Below are 22,775 nucleotides of genomic sequence, written 5' to 3'. Positions count from 1 at the left end.
AAAACTTTATTTTCAGTGTGAAATAAAAATTCAATACGCGTAAAGACCAATTAAACAGAGTACACCACAGTAGTTATCTACTACTAACAAATTTTAGGGAAGAAAAAGATAAGATAAGAAAGGATAAGGACCGAAGAGAATATTTTTTTGATCTCTAAAACTGAGAAAAACTGCAGAGACAATCAAATAACTACAGTCAACAAACGAGATAGAGAGCCCGGGTCAATAAAGCGATTGGAAAGTAAGAGAGAAAGAAAGAGGAAAGTGCGCAGAAGAGGTAACCAAACGATTGCGTTGGTCCGAGAGGTCACGTGATGTGTATGTGTCTTGGGTCAGGCTCACTTTGCTCTTAGGAAGGATTCAAATTTACAACATCTAGTCTAATAGGTTTAATAGCGTTGCAAATAGCGAAGGGCATTGACAAAAAAAAGGTCGATCACAAATCAAAAGATCAGGTTTATTTCATTTCTCTGCTGTCGGTTAGTTTTTTTTGTTACATCGCCGAAACAGTTCTCTGTTTGACAATGCGATCGCTATTTTTTGCTATTTTTCTGCGCTTTTCAAATTCTTTTTTGTCTTCAATATAATGATGATGTATACTCGTAGTTTCTAACTTTGGGAAAGATTTTGTGAATGGGGTGTCATTTTCAAAGCGAATGGATTGCAGATGAGGAGAGGAGGATAAATCTCAATGCGATAATTCCTGAATAAGTAGAGAAGAAATGGAGAGAAAATTAGAGATCAATGGGGGTCATTTGTGGAATATGTTTCTATAGGAGTCAATTGATTTCAGAGAAGGCCTTCCAGAATCTCTCGAACGTCGGTCGATCGGTCTGCTCTATCCGGAAGCTTCGCGTTAAAAGTTGCATAATCTCATAGGGGAACACTGTTGGAATCAATGGAACATGCTGAGAAAAACATTATGACTGAAAGTTCAAATTTTCCTCTCACCGCATGTGGTTGATGATCCAAAAGAGCACGAGCATTATCAACGATCTGCTCATTGGTTAGTTCCTCGTATGGTCGCTGCCTGCATTGATAAGCCATCTCATAAACCGTTGTCGACACTGCCCAAGCGTCTGATTTGTGTGTGAATTCGTTCTGGAAAATTCGTATGAAATGATATAAGGTCTTCAGAAATTCGAAACTAACGTTTACAATTGATTCTGGAGCAGAATATCGTAATTGAGCATGGTGGGATGGTCCGCGTGGTGAGCAAATTTTCGCATGGAATTCGCCATCCAGAAGGATGTTGTTGGGTGTAAAGTGGCCGTGAACTATTCGTATGCTCTCCAAGTAGGTCATTGCAGAGAAGACATCTTTACAGATTCTTGCAAGGAACTCGGTGCTGAAAATGAGGAATAAGACTGAGTATTTTTTACTGCTTAACTTTTGTCTTTTTCAGTATCTTCAGCTGGCTAAAAATGAATTAACTTGGTTGCAAATTCAGATTTATCAGTCTACGGTAAACGACAAAAACTTGTCATACATGTTTTGGCAAGATCATAATAAACAAAAGTATAATTTCCTTTTTCACGTTGACAGTATTTTTTCCAAATTCCATTCCGGTGAGATGTGTAACAAAAAAATACGATATGCTAAAAAAGAGCATCAAAATAAGAGTTGGGCCACTCGAAAACCACTCATATTTCCTTTTTCGGGTATTACAAAAAAGCGAACTGAAAAACGAACGCTCCAATTTTGTTGGAATATATATTGGAATATTTTTAGACATGTCGGAAAATGCTATATAACTTTTTTAGGACTTTTAACAATTTTTCATTATTGTCCGGTACTGTATTTTTAATTAATTTTCTATTGGATACGGTACCACGTTATTTGGCTCATGAAAAATGAAAACGAAACTATTTTTTATGAAAATTGTCAAAATATATAATATAAAATTACAATGCTCCCTTCAATCTCTAACCCATTAACTTACTCCAAAGATGTTTCCGATGCTAGCCAGAAGTTCCGAATGCAACCATACTCCACAGGCTCCAATAGCAAATTGTATGACTCATCGACTCCGTAGAGTTCGACAATCCGTGGATGCCTTCCGCATTTCAATAGGCATGATATCTCATCGCCCATCGCTCGTGTCCCATGCACGCAATCTTCTTCCTTCGACGATTTGTGAGCACATTTCAATCCTCCAAAAATGATACACTCCTTGATCATTGTGAACTTTCCCTCGCCAATTGCTTTCCCAATGAGCAGCGCGCTAGTTGGATATTTCTTTCTGGAATTTTTATGTTTTGAAATAATACAGAATGCGCGAACTAACAGGGCAGGAACTTTTTTGACACTTTTATAAGACCCATTGCTGCTATTTTCAGGAGACACTGGTTGGGAATATGTGTGTTCTTCTTTGTTCGGCTCTGGCGGGGGTGGAAAATTAAAATCATTCCACGTCGGAGGTATCACCCGGCAAGATGAGCTGGATTTTGAGGAAACGCTGGAAATAACCAAGTAGCCACATCAGTAACAATATTACTGACCTCAACAGTGTAGATTTCTGAGATCTCGTATACAAAATGTCATTGGCAACCTCGTAATGGCCATTTGACAACTTTCCATTTGATGGGAACACGTGGCACGATGGTTTGTTTCCCATATGGGTAATTATCAGGTCCTTCTTGACATTTGAATCTACGCTCTTGTTCTTTTGCCGTCGTTTCAGACAAACCGAGATGCAATAGATGCTACCAACGAAGATCAGTAAAAAGATTATGCCACCGATTACTGACAACTTTTGCGTTGTTGCTGATTCAGGAGTCGGGACCTTTTCAGTCATGAGTGTAAGGTTAGCAGCTAAATAATTGATATTTTTTTGAGAAACTGTGTGTTTAAAAATACCTGATGTGAAATGAACTTCTGTCAGAAACATCCAATCTGATGAGAACTTTATGGAAATTCGAACCTTACGCCCAGCCCGATTGTGAAGAGGCACTCGGAAATCATATCTGAAAATGAAAAAATTTCTGGTAAACCCAGAATCATACTGGATTTACCGTCTACTGGTGTTATTCAACGTCTGTCTTTCACTTGAACTGATTTGAGAAAATAGTGGGAACGTCTTTCCATCTTGGCTGAAAAATATAGTTTCAGTTTGATTTTTGAGCAAGCTACGATGTATAAGCTTTTTCTCAAGATTAATTTCGAAACAAAGTATGACGCGTAGTAATATACCGTGAAACCTCTAATAGAAAGACCCCGAAATTTTAACATTGAGCCAATTTTTTTCGCTTCATTTGATAGATATAAAGAAGTTGTGAACTAATAAATGGATCATCATAAAATCATAAGTGTTCTTTTACTTGACAGATTTTTATACCGACTTTTTTATATCCAATGCGTATAAGAAAGAGGGAAGATGAGGCGCTCGGCGGACTCAAATTTGAGCCGAATTTCAAACCTGTTTTTCTCGAAACTGGTGAGCCCGCAGCAAAATCTGAATATAGATTTAAAAATGTCTCATTCTCAGCTTTCGAATGATATAGGTCTCTTATCGAATTCCCATACCCCAGTTACAACCTTCCCTAGTTAGTGATTGAGATAATTGATTGATTAATCTATTAAAAAAGCGCCAGAGCCTCAAAAAGAGTCGGAGCCACCTGAGCTCAAACTGGGCATTGTGTGGCACTTCTGTCACAGGTTTTACGGTTTTTTTCTAAGCTTCGATGTCTTCAAAACCACACCTGAATATGACGTCAATTCCATCGATTCGATTCCCAAATGTCGCAAGAACTACATCGGTGAAGTTGTGAATCTCTTCGAACTCAAACAGTATAGTTACACGTCCATCTAAAAATTTTTATTTCGTTTTTCCTCTTCCCTTCCATTCTCATACCAGTAGTATCCCTATTCCAGCCGATCCAACTATTATTCATTTGATTCTTCTCAAACGGTGACGTCTGCGCCACATAACCATCCGTCAGCAGTCCGAGACCCCTGGAATTAATCGGTTTTTGTAAAACCTGTCGATCACATTCATCAATCAAGTTAACTGTTATCAATCGTTTTATTCTCGAAACTTTTATCGTCCAACTCCTCCTTTCTTTTTATAGTAATGGTTTCTGATGCCCTTTCAAGTGAAATAACTTTCCAAAAAAACCAGAACGAACCTTGTGATGCCCGATTCAGTGTACATTTGACTATTCTCAAACATATTGTCTTTGAAGTCTAGAGTGTCGAGACGAGAACCATCTGGCACTGTTGAGTAATAGATGACACCTGGAGAAGATTTATGTTATTTTTGAAACAATTTGCAATATGCAATACCTTCATGTTTCCATCCATGAATTTCTGCTCTCATACAAACAGTTCTTGTGTTCTTTGATGATGGAACGATTCGAATTCGTGAAGCGACTATTGGAGGGTCCAAGGCTCGAATGACAGGGGTGGTGGTGTCAAAGTTGCCATCCATGTACACATGACCAGATCTATTTAGGTATCGAATCCACTGACTACCGGGTCGCATGTAGTCAATCATGTAATGGCTTGCAAACTCCCTTCCGGTCCCGTTTCCGTATCTTCCTTGAGTTTCAACAGAAGTGATCAAAAAGGTGTCGTTAAGAGTGACCTGAAATTTATGAGTTTCTGTAATTACTACATTTTTACGGTAACCCTTATGAAGAAATGTATTACAGAATGTTTTCACGAAAACTGAGACAATCAAATACGCTAATTCTGAAATTTGATAAACTATCAATTTTTTTCAGTTTGCATTCTGGCAGCTCGCTTTCTATAAGATGTCAAAACTTATCCAGTTAACAAAATGTCTCGCGTTTTATTACGAACGTGTCAATGCATGGTCACTGATACTCTGATAGAACACCTCAACCTACACATATACTCAAATAGAAGCTCACCCTACACATACATTTTGCGCATAATTATCTCGGTTCCTTCAGAAGATATCAAGAATTTTCCAACAAATGTCCTCTTAAAATTACCAACATGTTTTAGTTGACACTTTTTTGATATCATTCGAAGAAGCCGAGATAGCTAACCTCAAAATGTTCTCATCTGTTTACGGTTTCTCACAGTGAACAGGATAATCGTGGCCATAGTGACTTCTCTTAGATGAAATATCTCTGCCACAGTACCTGCAAAAATTCGTAGCTCTTGGAGTTGATCTGGGGTTTCGGGCACCACGCCCCTGACGCCAGTTCACTGTGTAATCGAGCATTTTGAGGTCCCACACTTTGTTTGTCGAAACTACTGCTCGCGGTTATTTGTGCATCGAGTACATCACCATTTTGCATACCAATCGGTCGCTCCACGAATTGATCTATGAGAATGAGATTCAGGAGGTAAGTTATAACATTTATGTGACACTCTTATGGTTTTAATTAGAATATATTTTGACGGGGGAACTCACCAACTCGCAGAGCATTTGTTGTCGTCCCATAAATTGCTAAGAGGACGAGTACAATTTGCATCTCATCTGAATAGCAATCCTGGAATAAGTTCTTCGTGGTGGGGCAATAAATGTATAATGCGAAGGAGTAAATGTACAGAAAATGCTCAATATATAGAATTAGTCGGAGAAATTCAAATTTCGGTTTTGAAAAATATGAGTTTTGCAAGAAAGTTCAAATCTAGAATTCAGATAATCTAGAACAAATGAAGAACATGAATGAGTGATCATGAATTATGAATGTGATTATATTCAAAAGTTCAATGCCGAAGAAAAGAATTATCCTAAAGAATGAGCATAAAAGAAACGGAAGGATCAAATGAATCACAAATTCGTGCGCACACGTTGTACATTGCGGCATAGGCCACAAGGACTCTCCAGAGCAATGTGACGGAATACTTACTATATGTAAATCAAAGACATCTGTTCATAATAGCAATCATTGTGAGCCATAAAGAAAATATGAATCAATGGGAAAGGGTGAAAAACGCAAGGGTGAGGTGGTTCTGGCTGGGATAACGACTAAGGAAAAAAGATTTTATAAGGTGCCGGATGCGCGAGGTTTTTTTTCCTTGTTGGAATCCGGGATTCGATTATGCAAAGACATCTGCCAAGTAAGGATTTATGCGCAGGTGGTGGCGCTAGAGAAGTAGGTCGGGGATGAGAATCGAGCAAATGGTAGAAGAAGATTTGAACATGATCTGAACAAGACTGACAGGAACTGATGTTATTTTATTATGAAAATTCAAAATTCAAATTAGAATTTCTGGATTTTAAAAAAATCGTGAAAACAAATTATCAATAACAGTGTCAAACAAATCAAACAAGAAAACTCTACATTTCAAAAAAAAGAACAATAGTCTCTAAAAATTACCCATTAGTCGAATTAACCTACTAACTAATTAGCCAGGCAAGCTTTCCTAATCATTCTTCTATTGTTTGAGTGAAGTACACTTGTACAAACGAACAGTTGTTTTGTACTATTGCGGTTGACAGGAAAAAGAGTGTGAAAGAGGAAGATTCCACAGAAAAAGTCGTCGGTTGCCGTCGCCGACAGAAGGACCCAATCGAAAACAATGGGCAATTATACTATTAACTATGTACATGTAGCACTCCTCTCCACCTCTTCCCCCGAACGCCTCCCAACCATTTAACGGTTATTACTGCAGGAAATCAAAATAATAGAAGTAATGATAATAATAGTATTAACCGCGGGGGCGTTGGCAACCGGCGATGGTAATTTATGATAACTTATGACTAGTAGTACTGTAGAGATTGCGGGATTTGATAGAGGATTCGGAACGGATATGGTGATTTAGTGAAGAGAGGAAATGGGCATAGTAAAAAAGAGAATCCCAACGGAGACAGTTTTCGTTTTGTGTATTCCATAATGAGGAATTCAAAATAAAGTGGTTTCAACGATTCGAAAAAGAGATTAAAGTGACGATCTCTACCACCAACAGCCAATTGCGTAAACGACAACGAACAGGTGAGAATGTTCAACTTCCCATTTAAGCATGATTGATGGGTCGACGAAACATCTGTACCCAATTCGGAAACGAGGAGAAAAATGGGTTGAATTAAAACCGAATTGACATCGCGATGCGTTTTGCCTAATTACTTGAACTTTTTTACCTCGTCATCATCATTAAAAGTTTTGTTGACAGTGTTGAAAAGCTGACATTCAAACTCAGTTTTTCTTTTTTAATCGTTCCCGCGGGAACGGAGAGGGAACAGAGACAATTATTAGGGACAATAATGTAGAAAAAGGGAGTTGAGACGCAAACATTCACTCAGTGAGAAACAAGCGATGCATTTTAGAAATAAAAAAATGTATACTGTGAAATCATAATACACTTGCTTTCACCAGGCTGCTGCAACAAAAAATGAAGTGGTTGTAAGAAAAGCGTGGACAGCAAAAAGTGAATTGGATGAGGAGGAGCTAATGTATTCTGAATGCTCCGGAGCAGTGCGATGCAAAAAGCGTGGAGCAATGTGTGTGGGTGCGGAATGAAAACAAAATTGTGGCACTGGATTGCTATTTTTTCCAAATAAAAAAATTTCAATTTAAAAAAAGCAAAAGTTTTCGAAAGGCAAAAGAGGGAGAGAGAAAGAGAGAAGCGAACAGTTTGAGAATGTTAGAGGTGGTATGTGTGGGACGTTATCAGTGCTGCCGACAGGATTATGAAATGAGAATTGAAATTGAAAAGGCAGCCCCCGGTGAAAGGTGAAAGGAGAGAAACAGTATGTCGAAATTAGTTCCGACTTTTTTACGTGGGAGTTTTTTTTTACCTATTCGAGAAATTTCTAGCTTGACCGGGTGTACTGTATTTTGTGATGGTAATACAAGTATACTTACAAGTTTGTCTCACAATTTTATTTGAAATTAAAACCGGCAAAAGTATATGAATTCCATGATTGCTCTAGAGTTTTCGAAAAATTATAAAACGATCAAAATTTTAAATTTCGAAATTTTAGACTTATTTGACTCACTAGCGAGCATTACAGTTCTTCACGTGAAAATGAAATACAAAACTGAGGAGACGAAATTTGGCTGCTCTCTCAGATTTTCTCAAAAAATAAATATCCTAAGGAACACTACGAAAAACAGGAAAAACGTATTTCCTCTAGTTTTTTTTGTGTTCTGATAGTATCAGTGTGTTGAGTCATAATACTGTTTCCAGCATTTTCCTCCCACTTTCTTAACACAAAAAACTCTGAACACCACGACCAATTTTATGTCACTATCAATCACACAGTTGGTCAGAAAGTGATTTTGATGGACAAATTCTGACAGCAGCCATTTTTTTGCCTACTTGTTTTTTGTTTCAAAAATATAAAACAAAAAAAAAAGTATCTGATGGGGTAGAAATAGAATCGAAATAGAAAATAGTAGTCGAGTTTGAACAAGAATGACTGGTTTTATGAGAGTGGTGGGTTTCGATGGCATTAGAACACCTGTGAGCCCATGGCAAACATATTGAAAAAAAGACATGCGGCAACAAAAAAAGTTCAGACCTACTATATTGGATTAAAAAAAGGAAGGATGGAGATGGGATAAAAGAATGTGTGAGAAGATGATAGAAAAGAAAAGTGTATAATCGAGAAAATAGTTTGCGACCGATGTGTCGGATGAATTGTTGTGAATGAACGGAAGTTGCAAAGCGGGGGGAGAAGGGAAAGGCTAGGAGAAAATAAGGAGACATTGAACTACTACCATAAGACGAGAAGATGAAATGTCACGACACGGAATTTCGTGTATGTGTTGCCATTCAAGTGTGAGGCGGACGACACCGCGGGAGGGATCAGCATAAAAATATGATTCAATTAAGAATGACATGCAACCGTTCGGTTCAAGGATTAGTGGTAACATCCGAACGACATGTGTCAGTGTTCCATGCTGCTCAATTGCTCATGTGCTGATTTTCCAAGTTGGAAATAAGGAAAGGAGGGACCCATTGTGCATCCGCCACACATACATGCATAATAAGGTGCGGTTTTCTGTGACGGCGAGGTCCTGTTCCGTTCGAAACGACTTTACTCGTTTCGTCTTTCCTTCAACTACATGCATAATTTTAAAATGTCCCAAGAAGTTTAGGACTTTCTCCAAAAGATGAAAAAGTTTCCAAAAAGAATGAGTCGGCCCTCTTGTTCTGAAGCGTCAATCCTATTTTTCATACATTTTGTTGGTGCTTTAGTCTTTTGCTGGCTGAAATTTGAGTAGTGGTGAAGACAATACGAGTGACGGGCCTCAAGTATTTTGAGCTAAGAGAGCAAAAGTTTTTGAGTATTCATGAATCTATATGAACAATTCAAAAATGATGAAGGGTTCCGAAATACTTCGGCACTCTCAATTTTTTCCCTCTAATTATTTGTCATTGGACCGAGAAAAGAGGGAGAGGAGCATTCGTAAAAAAAGAACCGAGAATGCGTAAGAGCATAGTTAATGAGGGAAATTTTTAACATCGAACCTAATTAATCACGCAGAGTCCACAAGTCGGAAATTATTTTGGGGAGAGAGTCACCGGAAGATTCATTAGCAATGTGTGAAGTTTGAATCAGTCAACACACGTGATAAAGTAACTGATCTTTGTTGAAAATTTGAAAAATGTTAATGGGATATTATTCAGGAAAAAAACGAAAAGATTAGGAGCCACAGGATAATGGTTTTGTAATTGTATCGAAAACAAGTCTGATTCAGATTTTTTTTCAAAAAAAAATTATAAAAGTGAGTAATATTGGCTCAGTTCAAAAAAGAAACGTTCTTGTTATTTGGGAGCATTTAGATTTCAAACATTATCGCAAATATTGTAAAACTGAAAACTTGTAGATATCTGAGAGTTTTGCGACTTAATGTTGTGTAAGATTTTTAAAAAGCCAACTAGCAAAACGTTCATCATATTATCAACAGATTTCTTGTAAGCTAGCGTATTTTTCAGTTTACTCCCAACCATTCCGATCATTTTCAGGAGTCTGGGGCTCGGCTATCAAGTTTACGATCACTTTAAAAAAATATCTAAATACAACATTCTCAGTTCATGTTTAGGATATGTATAGTCGTTTCCTCCTAATCGAAAAATAAAAAAAAAGAGCTTCATAGTGGTCATTTCAAGAAAAAACGACCGAGTCACCGGACGTCGCGAAACGAGGTAGGATTAGTTTGACGATTAGTAGTTTTTGATCCAAAAGAAGTATACGTTTATTCTTTTACTCATGTTTTCAGTGGGTAATCAAAACTCATACGAAATCATAGGTAAACACAAATGGACACTCAAACAAAAGCAAACTCATTTTGGAATAATAGGTGGGCAATAAAAAGACAATGTATTTACAGACGAGTCCATGTCCAACAATCTTGTTCCAAGATAAGAAAAACGGGTCTCATCGTACATAATAAGGTACTTTGAGGAGGAAAGGGAACATATCACCCCCTCATTCTGTGTAAATATGAACAATGAGGGATGGTTGGGAGGAGATGGTAGTGGTCTGCAGCATTGAGCAAATTGATTTACAATCTGCTTACAATAGAACAAGAGAGGGGGACGTGTGTTGGCACGCGCGGTGGAAATCGGCCCATAGGTAGAGGGAAAGAGGTGTCACCAACAATCTGACTGGTGGCACAAAAACAAAAGAATGTCGGAAACAGGGAAGAAGACAAACGGAAGATGTTGAAGGGATGGAAGGTTAGGAAGAAGTAAAAGAATAAGAAGAAAAAAAAGAAAAAGGAAAAACGGGTTGAGAAGGAATGAATTAACTATTCCTGTCTCTTTTATTTTGAAAAATTGAGTTGGGTTTCTCTGCGACATTCTTGTTCATTCATCACTCCCACAGATGCTTAAGCTCGACAAGAAAACCGGGAATTGAGGAGGAAGCAATGAGATCAGTTACGCGATTAGTGTTGAGATACAACAGACATTTCTAGTGTATAATCTACAAAAAACACGCAAAAACTGTCAAGTTCTATTTGTCCAAATAGTAGGAGATGCTGCAGATCATATATGTTTCTTTTTTCATAAAATTGTATGTTCTCAATGCACACAGGAGGTCAGTAGATGGCAACAGGAAACGGAAGCATCTTGAGAAGCGAGAAAAACCCGCGAGGCAGGAAATGAAGTATTTAATCCAAATTAATACGCCTTCCTAATGTTGTCGGTAAGAAGAGCAGCATTTGAGAATTAGGCCCTCCCGGGCCGCCGAAATGTGTGAATTAAACAAATAAAAACAGTTGACAATAGGAGACGGTGTTAAGTCAATAAAATTTTTATATTCTTTCTCTCTCAAACAATTCACTTCAACAATAAGAGGAGAAGCTTTATAGGAATATCGAAACAAGGTTTTTAGGCAGTCCTCCGCTGTTCGTCATTTGTATAATACGGTTTAGTCCATGTTTCATCGAATTTCGGCATTAGTTTTGGTGTGGATGGCCGGGTGGCGGACATAATGGAGACAAAATAAAGAGGATTAAATTTTGATGTAGTCCCTTACCTCATGAAAGTGGTAGAATTGGGGTACAAAGTTGGAAATACTAAAGGTGATGATACTGATCCTTTTTTGAAATTTTTTCGCTTTTTTTTTCCAATTTTGGGGAGGTAGTATAACAAGTTCTGCAAACATTTGATGCAAAATCAAAAAATTAATTCAAGAATTCATAAAGTTGAAAACCATGTCAGAAAAACAGAACTTCATAAATGCATCATAATTGTATGAATCGACAAATTTTCATTTTGAATTTTGCTAATCTGTGTCGGAATTCCGTTTTTTTATGATTTCGTCAGAAAATTCTCATTTTCAATTAGTCAGAAGAGAAAAGTGAATTTTATATACCGTATTTCTTCTAAAAGCGCACACAAACCGTCAATTTTGAGCTGATTATTCTCGGCTCCAATGGAAAATATCAAAAACGTGCCGGCAAACGAAATATTAGTGATATATTAATAAACAATTTATCAGTTGACAAATTTTTAATATCTTACACAGGAGTCGAAATAATTGAGCTCAAAATTAACGGTTCGGGTGAACAAAAAATTTATAAATATGAAATAAGAAGTTGATTGACCATCTCAAAATTCATGGATTGTTTAAAAAAACAAGCATTGAAAAACCTGAGAACTTACCTCTCATTACAATCAAAACTCAAAAAGCGAAAAGAGATACTACAGCAGACATGAATAAAAATTTTGAAAATCCGGAATAAGGAATAAGGAAGAAGGAATAACAATTTAAAAATCCGGAATAAGAAATAAGGAAGAAGGAATAACAATTTAAAAATCCGGAAGAAGGAATAACGAATAAGGAATAGAAAAAACACCCGGAATAAGGAATAACGAATAAGGAACGAAAAAATTTCCGAACGAAGGAAGATTTCTTTTTGTCTTGAAAAACACTGTTTATTTTAAAATACGAAAAACGAAGAGAGAACTCACAAACCGAGGCACAAACAAGCAAAATGGAGAGGGAACTCTCAAACTAGAATTAAAACACTGAAAAACAAAACCATAATTGTGAATTATCAGTTTTCCAGGCCATAATTTTTCAAATTGAGTGAACAAAAAGTTAATTTGTCAACAGTGTCGTTATTCAATCGGCTTCTTTTCGGGGTACAGATGAGGCCCGATACACTCGTTTTCTGTTCTGACAAAGAATTCGTCAAACTTGCTCCGTTTTTTAGAATTTTTTTATGAAGTATTCAGTAATTGTAAAAAAAAGGAATAAGGAATAAGGAATAAGGAATAAGGAATAAGGAATAAGGAATAAGGAATTCCGCTCATGTCTGTACTACAGTAACCAACATATGAAACACTCAATTCACAGTGTATCACAAATGCATAATTCGCGTTAGTTCTTAGCTCATCAAAAAGATATTCGATCCCGAGATAATGAAAAAAAAAACTAATACGATGCTCAAAGATGCTCACAAAAATATGCATCCCCCTTCTCTCACCCATTTTGTCTCATCTAATTCATATTCCGGAAATTAGACGGCTCTTGAAATTAATAGTTGCATGTTTTTACATAAAATATTCATCTCAAAGCGACACCTCACTTTTTAATTCGTAGTGTTGTTGATCAAAATACAACGGTGGCCAAGAGAGTCATAAATCGACGATAAACTGGGATACGCATTCCAGGTATTATGAATGAAAAACATGACGAGTTAAAAATAGTTGGTGAACAAGACGAAGAGGTATGAACAAAAAGAAAAAAACCGAAGAAAACTACGACACATTCGAAAACGAAGAATAATGGATTTCACGAACGAAAAGGGGGCACGAATAATGAGGCTAATTTTCAACGGGTATGAAAGCAAATGGCTGAAAAAGAGAAGGGGAGAAGAAAAAAATGTTTTGGCATTCACAAATATGCAATAAATGGGAAATGTGTGAAATGTGACCAAGATGAAAAAAAGCGGGAAAAGCGTGAAAAAAGATAGAAAATGAAAAATTGTTCCGAATGTTTGCATTCTTTATTGCTGTCAGTTTCTGATTGACGCCCAAAAATATAGGTACTTGATTTTTGGAGTTCAGATAAAGACTGCCACTGGTTGAAGATATACGTCACCACACGGATCTTGACTAGGGAGCTATAAGTATTCCCAAGTTGTAATTTTGTTTCTTTGAGAAAAAAGTGCAAGATATACAGCAGCCCTCCTTAAACGCTAAAGAGCCGCCCGGGAATGATGCACTTGGTAAAAATAGAGAGTGTCGTTTTTCTGGAAGACAAGTCGGAAAAAAGAAAACGAGGGGGCAAATCCCCAACAATTCTCTGGTTGTTGCTGTCATTTCAAACACCAAACCCGTCATTTATACCATGAGAGAGAAAACCAAGTGAGAAGAGAAAGACCAAGAAAAAGAAGTTCAAAAAGTTGAAGATTCCTAAAATGCCTACGTTTTTTGAGTGTGCGTCAATAGCTCACAACGCTTTAGGACAAAAGCCGAAACAATCTGATTGACAAGGCCTCCTCAACATTCTCCGGGGACTCCCGACGGTGGGGTCTATATGCGTTAAAATGTTGCAGACCCCAGTTTTTCGAGAGTGTGGTCCAAGAGTGTGGTCTGTGTATATGGAGGTCCCCACTCGTATTATTATGTTTATTACGTACTATGATGATACGAATCTTTTTGAAAGAAAAAGAAAAACACAAATATATATTTGAATGGGCATGTGCGCGTATTTTTGTTGTGGCTACTGGAATGTTATACCAATAATATTTCGAGCATTCGGGAGTTTTCCAAAAAATTAAATGAGACTATGGAATAACCGGAAGAACCTATTCTACAAGGGAGAAAAAAATATGCAAGATACCGTGAACACCCGAATAAAGGTCATCCTACAATTTCATTTGAGCTCAATCATCTCAACTGTTATGAGAGGTGACAAAAATCGGTCAACTGATAAAGCTGTTTTTCCTAATATCACCAACATTTAATCAGTTGACACATTTTAGATATTTCTTGTAGAAATTGAGATAATTAAGGTTGAAGAGCAAGTGTAAGGCGGCTTTTATTAGATTGTTTGAGGTGTTCTGTAAAAATTAGATACTGTCTTGTGAAAGCGAAATACTGTGCTTACAGTAATCGCCATTGTCTAGAAATCCGGAATTAAACATCTTCGAACAATCAACTATTAAGCTATTTTTCGTTAAAGATATCATTGACAGAAATCAGAATACATTTGATCAATATTTAGAGAGTTCATTTGTTACTGGTCATACGGTAAACAAAAAGTATTCAGAACTCCAACTACATTATTTCACATATTGACCGAACAACTTTCTGGCATTTTCTCATCACTCTTCACTCTTAACTCATCAAATTTCTCTTTTCTCCGCTCCACTTATCAAAAATCAAAAAACGTCTGCGCCCATTTATCTAGACTTCCAAATTTATCCGCAGTGTATCTAACCCCCCGGGGTGAGGACATTTATCTGTTTGAATCACGAGCTCCAATCTCTCTTTTTCTTAGGCGACGCCAATCCTGTCAATGATAGATAAACACATTTCGTCGGCAATAGAACCGCAAAATAATCGGTCACCTTCGACCAGACACTCTTCATTCATCAGAAATTATGATTCCGAGATTTCTTACAAAAGTTTGTATCATATCTTTGTTGATTGGAGTTCCAGGAGTTACTGATGGTAAGAATATTTCCAAAAACCAAATAGTTTTGAGTTTGTGAAATTTCAGCAAGCACTTCAATGTATTCAAGACGAAGAACTCCAAGTGAGCGAGTCATGTCAATTATAAGACCAAGAATGTTTCAGAATCCAGAATTCAAAAGTGAGTATTTCAGTTTTCCTTAATCAAAAAAAAAATATATATTTAGTAGGCCAGACAATTCAAAAATCGATCCAGTTGAATCCAAATCGAGCCCTTCCGTGCTGTAAAGATGAATCCGGAGGATCAATTTGTAAAAACTTGAGAAGAACGGACATTAAGCTTTTCACGCAGAAGTAGGTATAATTAATTTTTGCAAAACTTTAATCATTTTTGTAGATGCCAAACGGAACCAGATTTCTCACTTGTGGTATGCTGTAATTCTTGCAGTGAAGCTGGAATTTCTTATCGGAAGAGAGCCCAAAAGCAAGTTAATCTTTAGATTCAAAGATATTAAAATTGATTTTAGCTTCTTCATCGGAAAAGCAAACTCCACCAACTGTTTTGATCGTATGAGTCCAGCATACTGTAGCAGATTTGAGACTGGAGATGATGCTTGGAACAATAGACGCTGGTCCTGTGACACCTCTCACTTCAGACTTGGTTTCCGAGTTTGTCGATCGACATGCGGATTTTGTGGTCTCGACTGGATAAAATCTCCAGAGCCTTTGAAATGTCTTTAGAGAATTTTATTAAATCATAATTTATTCATTATAAGTTATTATTGTTTTTATTGTTCCTAATTATGGTTCCAAAATTGATAGGTCGAGTTTATGACCTCCATTGGTGACGGTGATGATGTTGTTGTTGTAGTTGAACTATAAAACTTTACTCTCCATCTTCGCTTCTCCTCAGCCACTGGTTGAACACGACACGCCTATAATTTGAAGTTTTTCACAAAAAATTCATTTTGAAAAAAAAAAACACCTGAAGCGCATTATCCAATGTGTACTGAACGACGCTGAAATTGCAGTAGCCACACGATTTACGACATGTACGGAAAGCAATTTGAGGATTTTCGCCGTCACACGACCACGTGTTATGCGGCTCAAAAACGTCCGTTTTGTTGACATATCTAAACATTTGAAAAAATAACAGTATTTGAGAGTGGGGGAGGGGATCTCAACCTGTCACAGAATCCAGGACCGTATCTGTCAAAACAATGTTCAGAGACAAGAGAGCGAGCAATCAAGTCATATGCCATCCCAACGCCATCAGTATTGCAAGAAGAGCAGCACTGAATTAGTCTGGAAAAAAGGAGATAAATTGATTCTACTCAATCTGTTCAGAATTTCTTGAGAATATTTGAAAGATATGGGATTCAGCAAGCTGTTTGCCTGAAATTCAAACAAAATGTTGTATTTCCCATATTTGTAAAATCCCGGGCCGGGCCTGAGGAAATTTTCAAGGCCCGGGCCCGGTAGCAAAAATTTTGTCATTTTGAGCCAAATTTTGAGCTCTCTATACAATTTTCTCTATTATTTTTTGTGTTTTTGGATTGTTTGTCTGTTTGATCAAAAAATATCAACAAAACTCGAAAAAAAAGCACATGAGGGTCCCCCCTTATGTGTTTTTTGAAATTTTCAAAACTTGTGGAATGACAGGCCCGCCGGGCTTCCGAAAATCGGAAAAAAGCCCGGCCCGTTACAAGTATTGTATTTCCTTTAATATAAGCCAACCCAAAATTTCAGCTCAATTATCTCGATTCCCACAAAAGACATCAAAAAATTCTCAACTGATAAAATATAGGTGATAATATGATGAACAATTCTTCAGTTGATACAATTTTGACATTTTTCACAGGTATCAAGATAATTGAGCCCAGAGTTGACAGTTAGGGTGAGCTAGATGGATTAGAGGAAAAACGGTACTTCAATAATTAAGCTTTAAAACAATCAACTTTTAGATTTTTTTTTCTTTATCACTTTTGTTACGTACCTGAACTCCGCATCTGAATTACATCTCTTTGCAAAAAGCCGTGTATTCTGATGCATTAGCTTCGAACAAGCAGCTGCTCCTAAGTGGTCACGACAGCATGGCGGTTTTGTAGTGTACGATATTACTAGAAAACTCAAGTTGAAGATTTTCATACCCCCTTCAAAAGTTAGTAAAAAACTCAACTTACCTAATGGGAAAGACAGAGCTAAAATGAAAAAGAAATACAACATTTTTGGGAGAAAACCGTAAATGATCAGAAACCGGAGTTAAAATCTAATGAGCAATCGCCTTTTATGATACCGGCACCAAAGGCATGGTGGCACAACTACCGCCCAGATTTGACACATTTCCGTATTTGTTTTTCCGTAGTCTCTCTATTAATTTTCTCTTCTCTTTCCCCACTTAATGGTCGTCATTGTGTTTTGTAGACGCTTGATTTCCGGCTATCAGTCTTACGTGATTCGCATCTAACACACCCGAACAGAAGTTCGAAAAATCAAGTGGGAATTTTTTTATTTGAAAAGTAAAAAAAAAGAGTGTGTGGAACAGTTTGGGGGATTTGGGGTGGGTGTTAATCATCACGTGGTGATTACTGACAGAGAAACATTTGCAGGTTAGTACCATGTTTTTAAACAAGGAAAACAAAACTCACTCCATACATACTGTGGGAACGTGTTATGGATTCTCTTACAAACATTTTGGAAGTTGTTTTTTTTGTTCTGTTTTTAAGCAATACAATAAAATGAGAGAGAAGGAAACGGGTGCGCATCTACATACAGAAAAAAGAAGAATAATGGAAAAAATGGAGAGTGGAAGATGAGGTCAGCATAATAAATAATAAATTTTTTGTTGAAAGCATATATTCCAGAATTCACCGTACATCTGGTATAATAGAACTCATTATTCGATGGGTACTTTTTGAGTAAGAGAATATAATAGATATATGCATAAAGATTTAAAAAATTTTGGCAAAATCGTGTGATCTCTAATAGAGGGAATAAATTAGGAAAATTTAAAAGCTGATCTCTTCCAATTGCACCGAATCACCAGCCATTGAAGCAAACGATAAGGCGGGTCCCATTCCAGCGGCTGGAAAATCAATTATTTTCGAATGTTCAATTATTGAAATTCAGAATTTTTCAATGTACCTCGTCGGGAACGTGTCTGAGCTTCCTGCTTTCTAAGCTTGTATGTTTGACGGAAAGCACAGTGACGCGAGAGAATGGTACTGTTGAATGTGCTGATATCGGCCTTGGTGAGCTCATCCCCAACGTTGTATGTTTCTCGGACCATGCGAGTTTGAGCGTAGGCTACTTCTGGGGCCATGATCTGAAATTTAGGAATTTCTTGTTTTTTTCTAGAATTTTCACTCCTCACATCAATGTTTCTGAGCATCTCAATAAGCATTCTTGGGCTTCGGATCTTGGTTCTGTCCAAATCCTTGACAAAGCAACGGTTTCCAACAGTATCAACAATAGCGGTGAGGTTCTGAAAAAGCAATTTTGCATCCAAATGACAAATGAATTTCAATGAACCTGTTTGAAATCGTGCAAGAAGATCGCGGGTCGGTTAGATCCAAACTTTGGGACATCAATCTTCTCGTACGAATCGTTGGCGTTGATTTCGACGTTTTGAACCAGACGCTCGGTCGTTCCACGGTTCGAGAAGGTGGCCGCGTTCCATCCATGGTATACACCCTTTTGGTAGGCAACGCTTAAAAAGGTAGGGTTGAAATAGTAAGAACTACAGTAATCTAAAATTAAAACTACAGAAACCTGAAATTTGAACTACAGTAATTTCAAATTAAAATTACAGTAATCACAACACTGATTTTCTTCAAGATCTATATCCAACCTAGAATATCTGAGCTTTGTTTTCTCTCTCACCTGATGAGTCCTTGTTGGTAGAGGAAGAAAGAAACCAAAATGACAAAACTGAAGATGGCGATGAGTGTGAAAGTAAGCTTGGTGCAGCGGCGCATTCTGATGTTTTTGTTTTTTTTTTGAAATCAAACATCTGGCCCTGCCAAAAATACCTGCGAGCATTGACAGCGTTCTCGTAGTCCGGTGGTGATGGGGATGGAGTACGTGCCAATGGTGATGGAGAAAGTCGAATAATAGAGAGTGGGCCGAATGAGGAGCTTCTCTTCTCCTTTGGCCTAAAAACATCTGGGTGTGATTAATTAAAGAAGAATTTAAAAAACCTGTCAAAGTTGCCTCCCTCCATCGGAACCCATCCACAGTTGCTGATGTGCTTCTCCTCATCAGCTTCGCAGACGACTACCTGCTAAATCCCTTAGTTTAAAATAGAAGTTAGCAAAGTAAATGAACTTGAACATTTTTGAACAAAACTCAGACGGAAGCTGAAAAGTTTGAGCAAACCTACCTTTGGGTTGTCCTCCTTGACGCCTTCGGCATTTTTCTTATCGGTGTCGGTTTCGGTCTTGGTGAAGATCGTCATCTGAAAATGAAGGATGGATTGTTTATGGAAAACAAATCACGAAATGAATGTTGTATACGCCTGTTCATGGGGTGTGGAAAAGTGACCAGGCAGGAGGCAAGAGCATAAAACAAACAGTCAATGGGGTGGAAAATCGTAATACAATTTGTTATATTTAGGAGTCAGGACACGGTTGTATTGGAACAGGCACTAGATGTACTCCAGGTTATTTTCAAAAATAGAAACCACTAGAGAAGAATATGGTAGGGACGAATGTCGGTGGTTTGAAGGTCTGAATGGCTGGGGAGAAGATGCACTTGACCAAATTAAAATCTTTGGGAGAAGTGAAAAAAACCCAAAAAAAAAACGGATGGAGCAACAGCATCATTAACTAGATGAGTTCTACGGACATAAAATGTTTTTGGTTTGGGACAGGAGAAAAAAAAACGAAAAAAGCGTTTCGAAAATGTTTTATTGTGCCCCCAAAAGGGGTTTTTAGATTAAAAGTTTTTTTTTCGAATGGCCCTAAAAAGGCAATTCGGGTTGATTGAATTTTTTGAGTGGGAAGAAGAGCCAAAACATTCAAACGTTTTGAATCAGGGCTTTCCATCAAGGTTAATCAAAGCAGAACAATAGAAGAACTAGACCACATAGACACTGAATGCTGTGTAATCTTACTGCATTGGAGGAAAAACCTGAGCTTTAGAAAAAAGGTGAGAAGAGAGGAGAGGGGAAACAGGAAACAGGAGAGATGTGATGAAAACAATAAAAAGTTCTTCTTCTTATTATTCTCATTGGCTAGGCGACCACGGCGCACCACGCAAAATTGTACTGGCATTGTACGACTACTTTTGTTGTCAGTAGTATTCACCAGGTACTACAATACAATAGAGTTGTCCACAAACAGACACGAAGAAGACAAGTGGAGTGTGTGCTGGTCTCGGAAATCAAAATGAAGAAGCTTTAGCGACTATCCAATCAACCTCGATTATCAGTGAACTGACATTCTGGCCATAAGTGGTTGATTTACTCAAAAAAGGGGCGGGATTCGAGGGAGGAGGTTGAAGAGGGTAGTCGCTATCTCTCCCCTTTTACGAACAGCTTGGTAGCTCTCTTTCTCGGGTCATTCGGAGGCGGAAGTACGCGCAACACACGTAAATAGTGTTGAGAGAATAGAGGCGAATAATATAAGGTTGGGGACGCCGGAAAACAGTAAGAGGGAAAGTGTTTACCGTGCGTCTTGTCACCCTTTCAGTACGTGCATACTGTTTTCGGAATTGTGAGAGTTCTAATGAGCAGCAGCAGCAGGTGTGATGCGTTCCAATGGGATTATGGAATTAACCGTGGCCGAGTTGAACCTACTGTACCCAAAAAAGAAAATGATGGGAAAGTCAGGGAACCGTATCTAAGACTACATCAAGAAAGTTTCACCTAGTCCTTAGAATATATTAGTTCCAAGCAACGTTCTGTTACATGTGGGAGGACGGAAAAAACTTTACAGCCTTTTTCGCTTTTTTTCAAAATTAAGAGTTGTTTGAAACGCCCTCACCCAAAGGTTCCATATACCCCATACACCAATGTAAACTGAAAACTTGATATATTCTTCTTTGATGTGCCTTTGATCCTGGGCCGAAATTTGATCCTGGGTCAGAGAGTTTTTAGAAGTTTTTAAAACAAGTCGACTTTTTCTAGAAAAAAAGCGGAGACAAAAAGAAGAACTAATTCCAAGTTACTGATTTTCTGTTCCTATTCCAAAGATTAGTTTGAAACAAATATTAACGACTACAGTATACCAAGTCTGAGTAATCTGCACTAGCTAACTCGGTTTAAACCTCAGCTATCAATTTCGACAACGATTTCAAAAACGGAAATGAGTAATTGAGTAAGATTATTTTTCGGACCATCTATCAATTTCAAAAAATACAAAGAAACAAAAAAGAAATCGCTAAGCTTCAAATTGATGGCAGTGCTAACGTTTCTAAAAAAGAACAAACAAGTGTTTTTAGATGAAAAATCATAAAGTGAGAAGATGTGAAACTCTTTGCATTTCTTCATTAAATAGGAAAAAGTAGAAAATATACTTTTGCCTTCGATTAATTAATTCTATTAAAAAGAGCTTTTGGGGGGAGGGAAGTCATATCATCAAACATTCAGAAAATAATTCAGAATAGGAAAAGTGATGTTGGAACATTTATGAGCACTTTCGTATAGCTTTATCTTTTTCTTGCGATGTCTAAGTTATTTTAATTGACCAGAAGTTTTCAAAAAGTTTTTCTAGTAAAAGTTTTTCTAGTATTTTTCTAGTATCTAGTATCATTATTGTCTAAAAATAAAAAAGAACTTGCACTTTGGGTATTATTTACTTTGACCATTATGAGTCAAGTTAACAAAAAAGTGGAACACGTCAGTCTTGAAAAACAAAAAGTGACATCGCGGACAAAGTGTTTACCGAAACTTTTGCGGCGTGGACAGTTGAAAGGGGGGCTCGTCGGCTTAACTGTAATGGTTCTGACCATAATCAGAGAAAACTAAGAGAATGGTCAAAGACAGAGAGTGAAGACACAAAAACGATCGTGACCAAATAACCTTTTTCGATATTGTGCATTGCGGATAGAGTATTGGGAATGGTCACGAGAACAAACAGGAGGGCAATGGATGCGGGGACCGCACCAGCAGCAGGCCAAGTCGTCTCGGACACCGGCCCCCGGTGCGAACGGCTAGTTGCATCCTCCTTGTTTTTCGGAAAAAAAGGACAAGAGCCTCACGGCTTTTTCGGTTTTTATTTTCTTCGTCCATCGCTTCGCCCTCCTTTTCTATCCATCTCGGGTGGCGGTGGCGCGACTGGCTCCCTCTCTCTTTCTCTTTTCTTCGCTCCTCATTCGGTTCACAATCAAACAGATGACCTTTTTATATATCTCCTCGCGTTTTCTCATTTTCTCTTAGCAATGAATACAATGATGAAAGCGAGAAAGAGATAGAAGTGAACCAGCGGCTTTTTTTTAATGGGATGGATATATCTGGATGAATGAGAAAGAAAAAAAGTGAACTTTTAATTTAAAAAAAAAGTAATCAAAACAGCTCTAAACTTCTATGGGGTGCGATTAAAAACCATCAAAGACTACGGGGAAAAAATTCCCTAAAACACAATTCCGTAAAATGTACGAAAAATACTTTTCCTTGGCTGTCCAGTAGATTCGAGGTCAAACGGGAACTTGAGTCTGAACCCGCGACCACTTGAACTGACGACGGAAGGAATGGGTATACTTCCGGAGGTATAGGAAGTTGTAAACAGACTCTTTTTCGTTCTTCTTCAATAGAG

At 37.6% G+C, this 22,775-nt stretch overlaps 6 protein-coding genes across 6 annotated transcripts; 1 reads left to right on the top strand and 5 right to left on the bottom strand.

The window, feature by feature from the left end:
• Positions 1-779: 779 nt before the first annotated feature.
• On the bottom strand, positions 780-5,447 carry Cbr-ddr-1 (the record flags this gene model as incomplete). The annotated part of the gene is given in 12 exon segments (XM_045239731.1): positions 780-908; positions 928-1,101; positions 1,153-1,348; positions 1,943-2,458; positions 2,502-2,966; positions 3,015-3,092; positions 3,702-3,807; positions 3,854-3,954; positions 4,128-4,236; positions 4,285-4,630; positions 5,112-5,296; positions 5,387-5,447. 12 exon segments carry the CDS (start codon positions 5,445-5,447, stop codon positions 780-782), a joined length of 2,466 nt encoding a protein of 821 aa, XP_045095488.1.
• A 2,576-nt stretch (positions 5,448-8,023) lies between these two features.
• On the bottom strand, positions 8,024-8,996 carry CBG27736 (the record flags this gene model as incomplete). Its single annotated transcript, XM_045239730.1, has 3 exons — positions 8,024-8,122; positions 8,637-8,825; positions 8,901-8,996. The coding sequence occupies 3 exons, from the start codon at positions 8,994-8,996 to the stop codon at positions 8,024-8,026; spliced, it is 384 nt and encodes a 127-aa protein (XP_045099575.1).
• Positions 8,997-13,079: 4,083 nt separating this feature from the next.
• Positions 13,080-13,385, bottom strand: CBG27735 (the record flags this gene model as incomplete). Its single annotated transcript, XM_045239729.1, has 1 exon — positions 13,080-13,385. The coding sequence occupies one exon, from the start codon at positions 13,383-13,385 to the stop codon at positions 13,080-13,082; it is 306 nt and encodes a 101-aa protein (XP_045099574.1).
• A 1,605-nt stretch (positions 13,386-14,990) lies between these two features.
• CBG14686 lies at positions 14,991-15,762 on the top strand (the record flags this gene model as incomplete). Its single annotated transcript, XM_045239728.1, is given in 5 exon segments — positions 14,991-15,060; positions 15,110-15,202; positions 15,249-15,375; positions 15,419-15,505; positions 15,522-15,762. 5 exon segments carry the CDS (start codon positions 14,991-14,993, stop codon positions 15,760-15,762), a joined length of 618 nt encoding a protein of 205 aa, XP_045095487.1.
• A 56-nt stretch (positions 15,763-15,818) lies between these two features.
• On the bottom strand, positions 15,819-17,247 carry CBG14685 (the record flags this gene model as incomplete). The annotated part of the gene is made up of 5 exons (XM_002644652.1): positions 15,819-15,956; positions 16,007-16,126; positions 16,176-16,326; positions 17,018-17,141; positions 17,205-17,247. 5 exons carry the CDS (start codon positions 17,245-17,247, stop codon positions 15,819-15,821), a joined length of 576 nt encoding a protein of 191 aa, XP_002644698.1.
• Positions 17,248-18,029: 782 nt separating this feature from the next.
• On the bottom strand, positions 18,030-19,477 carry CBG14684 (the record flags this gene model as incomplete). Its single annotated transcript, XM_045239727.1, has 6 exons — positions 18,030-18,106; positions 18,166-18,505; positions 18,553-18,792; positions 18,904-19,168; positions 19,221-19,303; positions 19,403-19,477. 6 exons carry the CDS (start codon positions 19,475-19,477, stop codon positions 18,030-18,032), a joined length of 1,080 nt encoding a protein of 359 aa, XP_045095486.1.
• Positions 19,478-22,775: the final 3,298 nt, after the last annotated feature.

This window comes from Caenorhabditis briggsae (genome assembly GCF_000004555.2).
Source record: "Caenorhabditis briggsae complete genome, chrX, whole genome shotgun sequence".
NCBI classification, from domain to species: domain Eukaryota; kingdom Metazoa; phylum Nematoda; class Chromadorea; order Rhabditida; family Rhabditidae; genus Caenorhabditis; species Caenorhabditis briggsae.
Note: the sequence above shows the minus strand (reverse complement) of the source record. Positions and strands in the feature narration are given on the sequence as shown.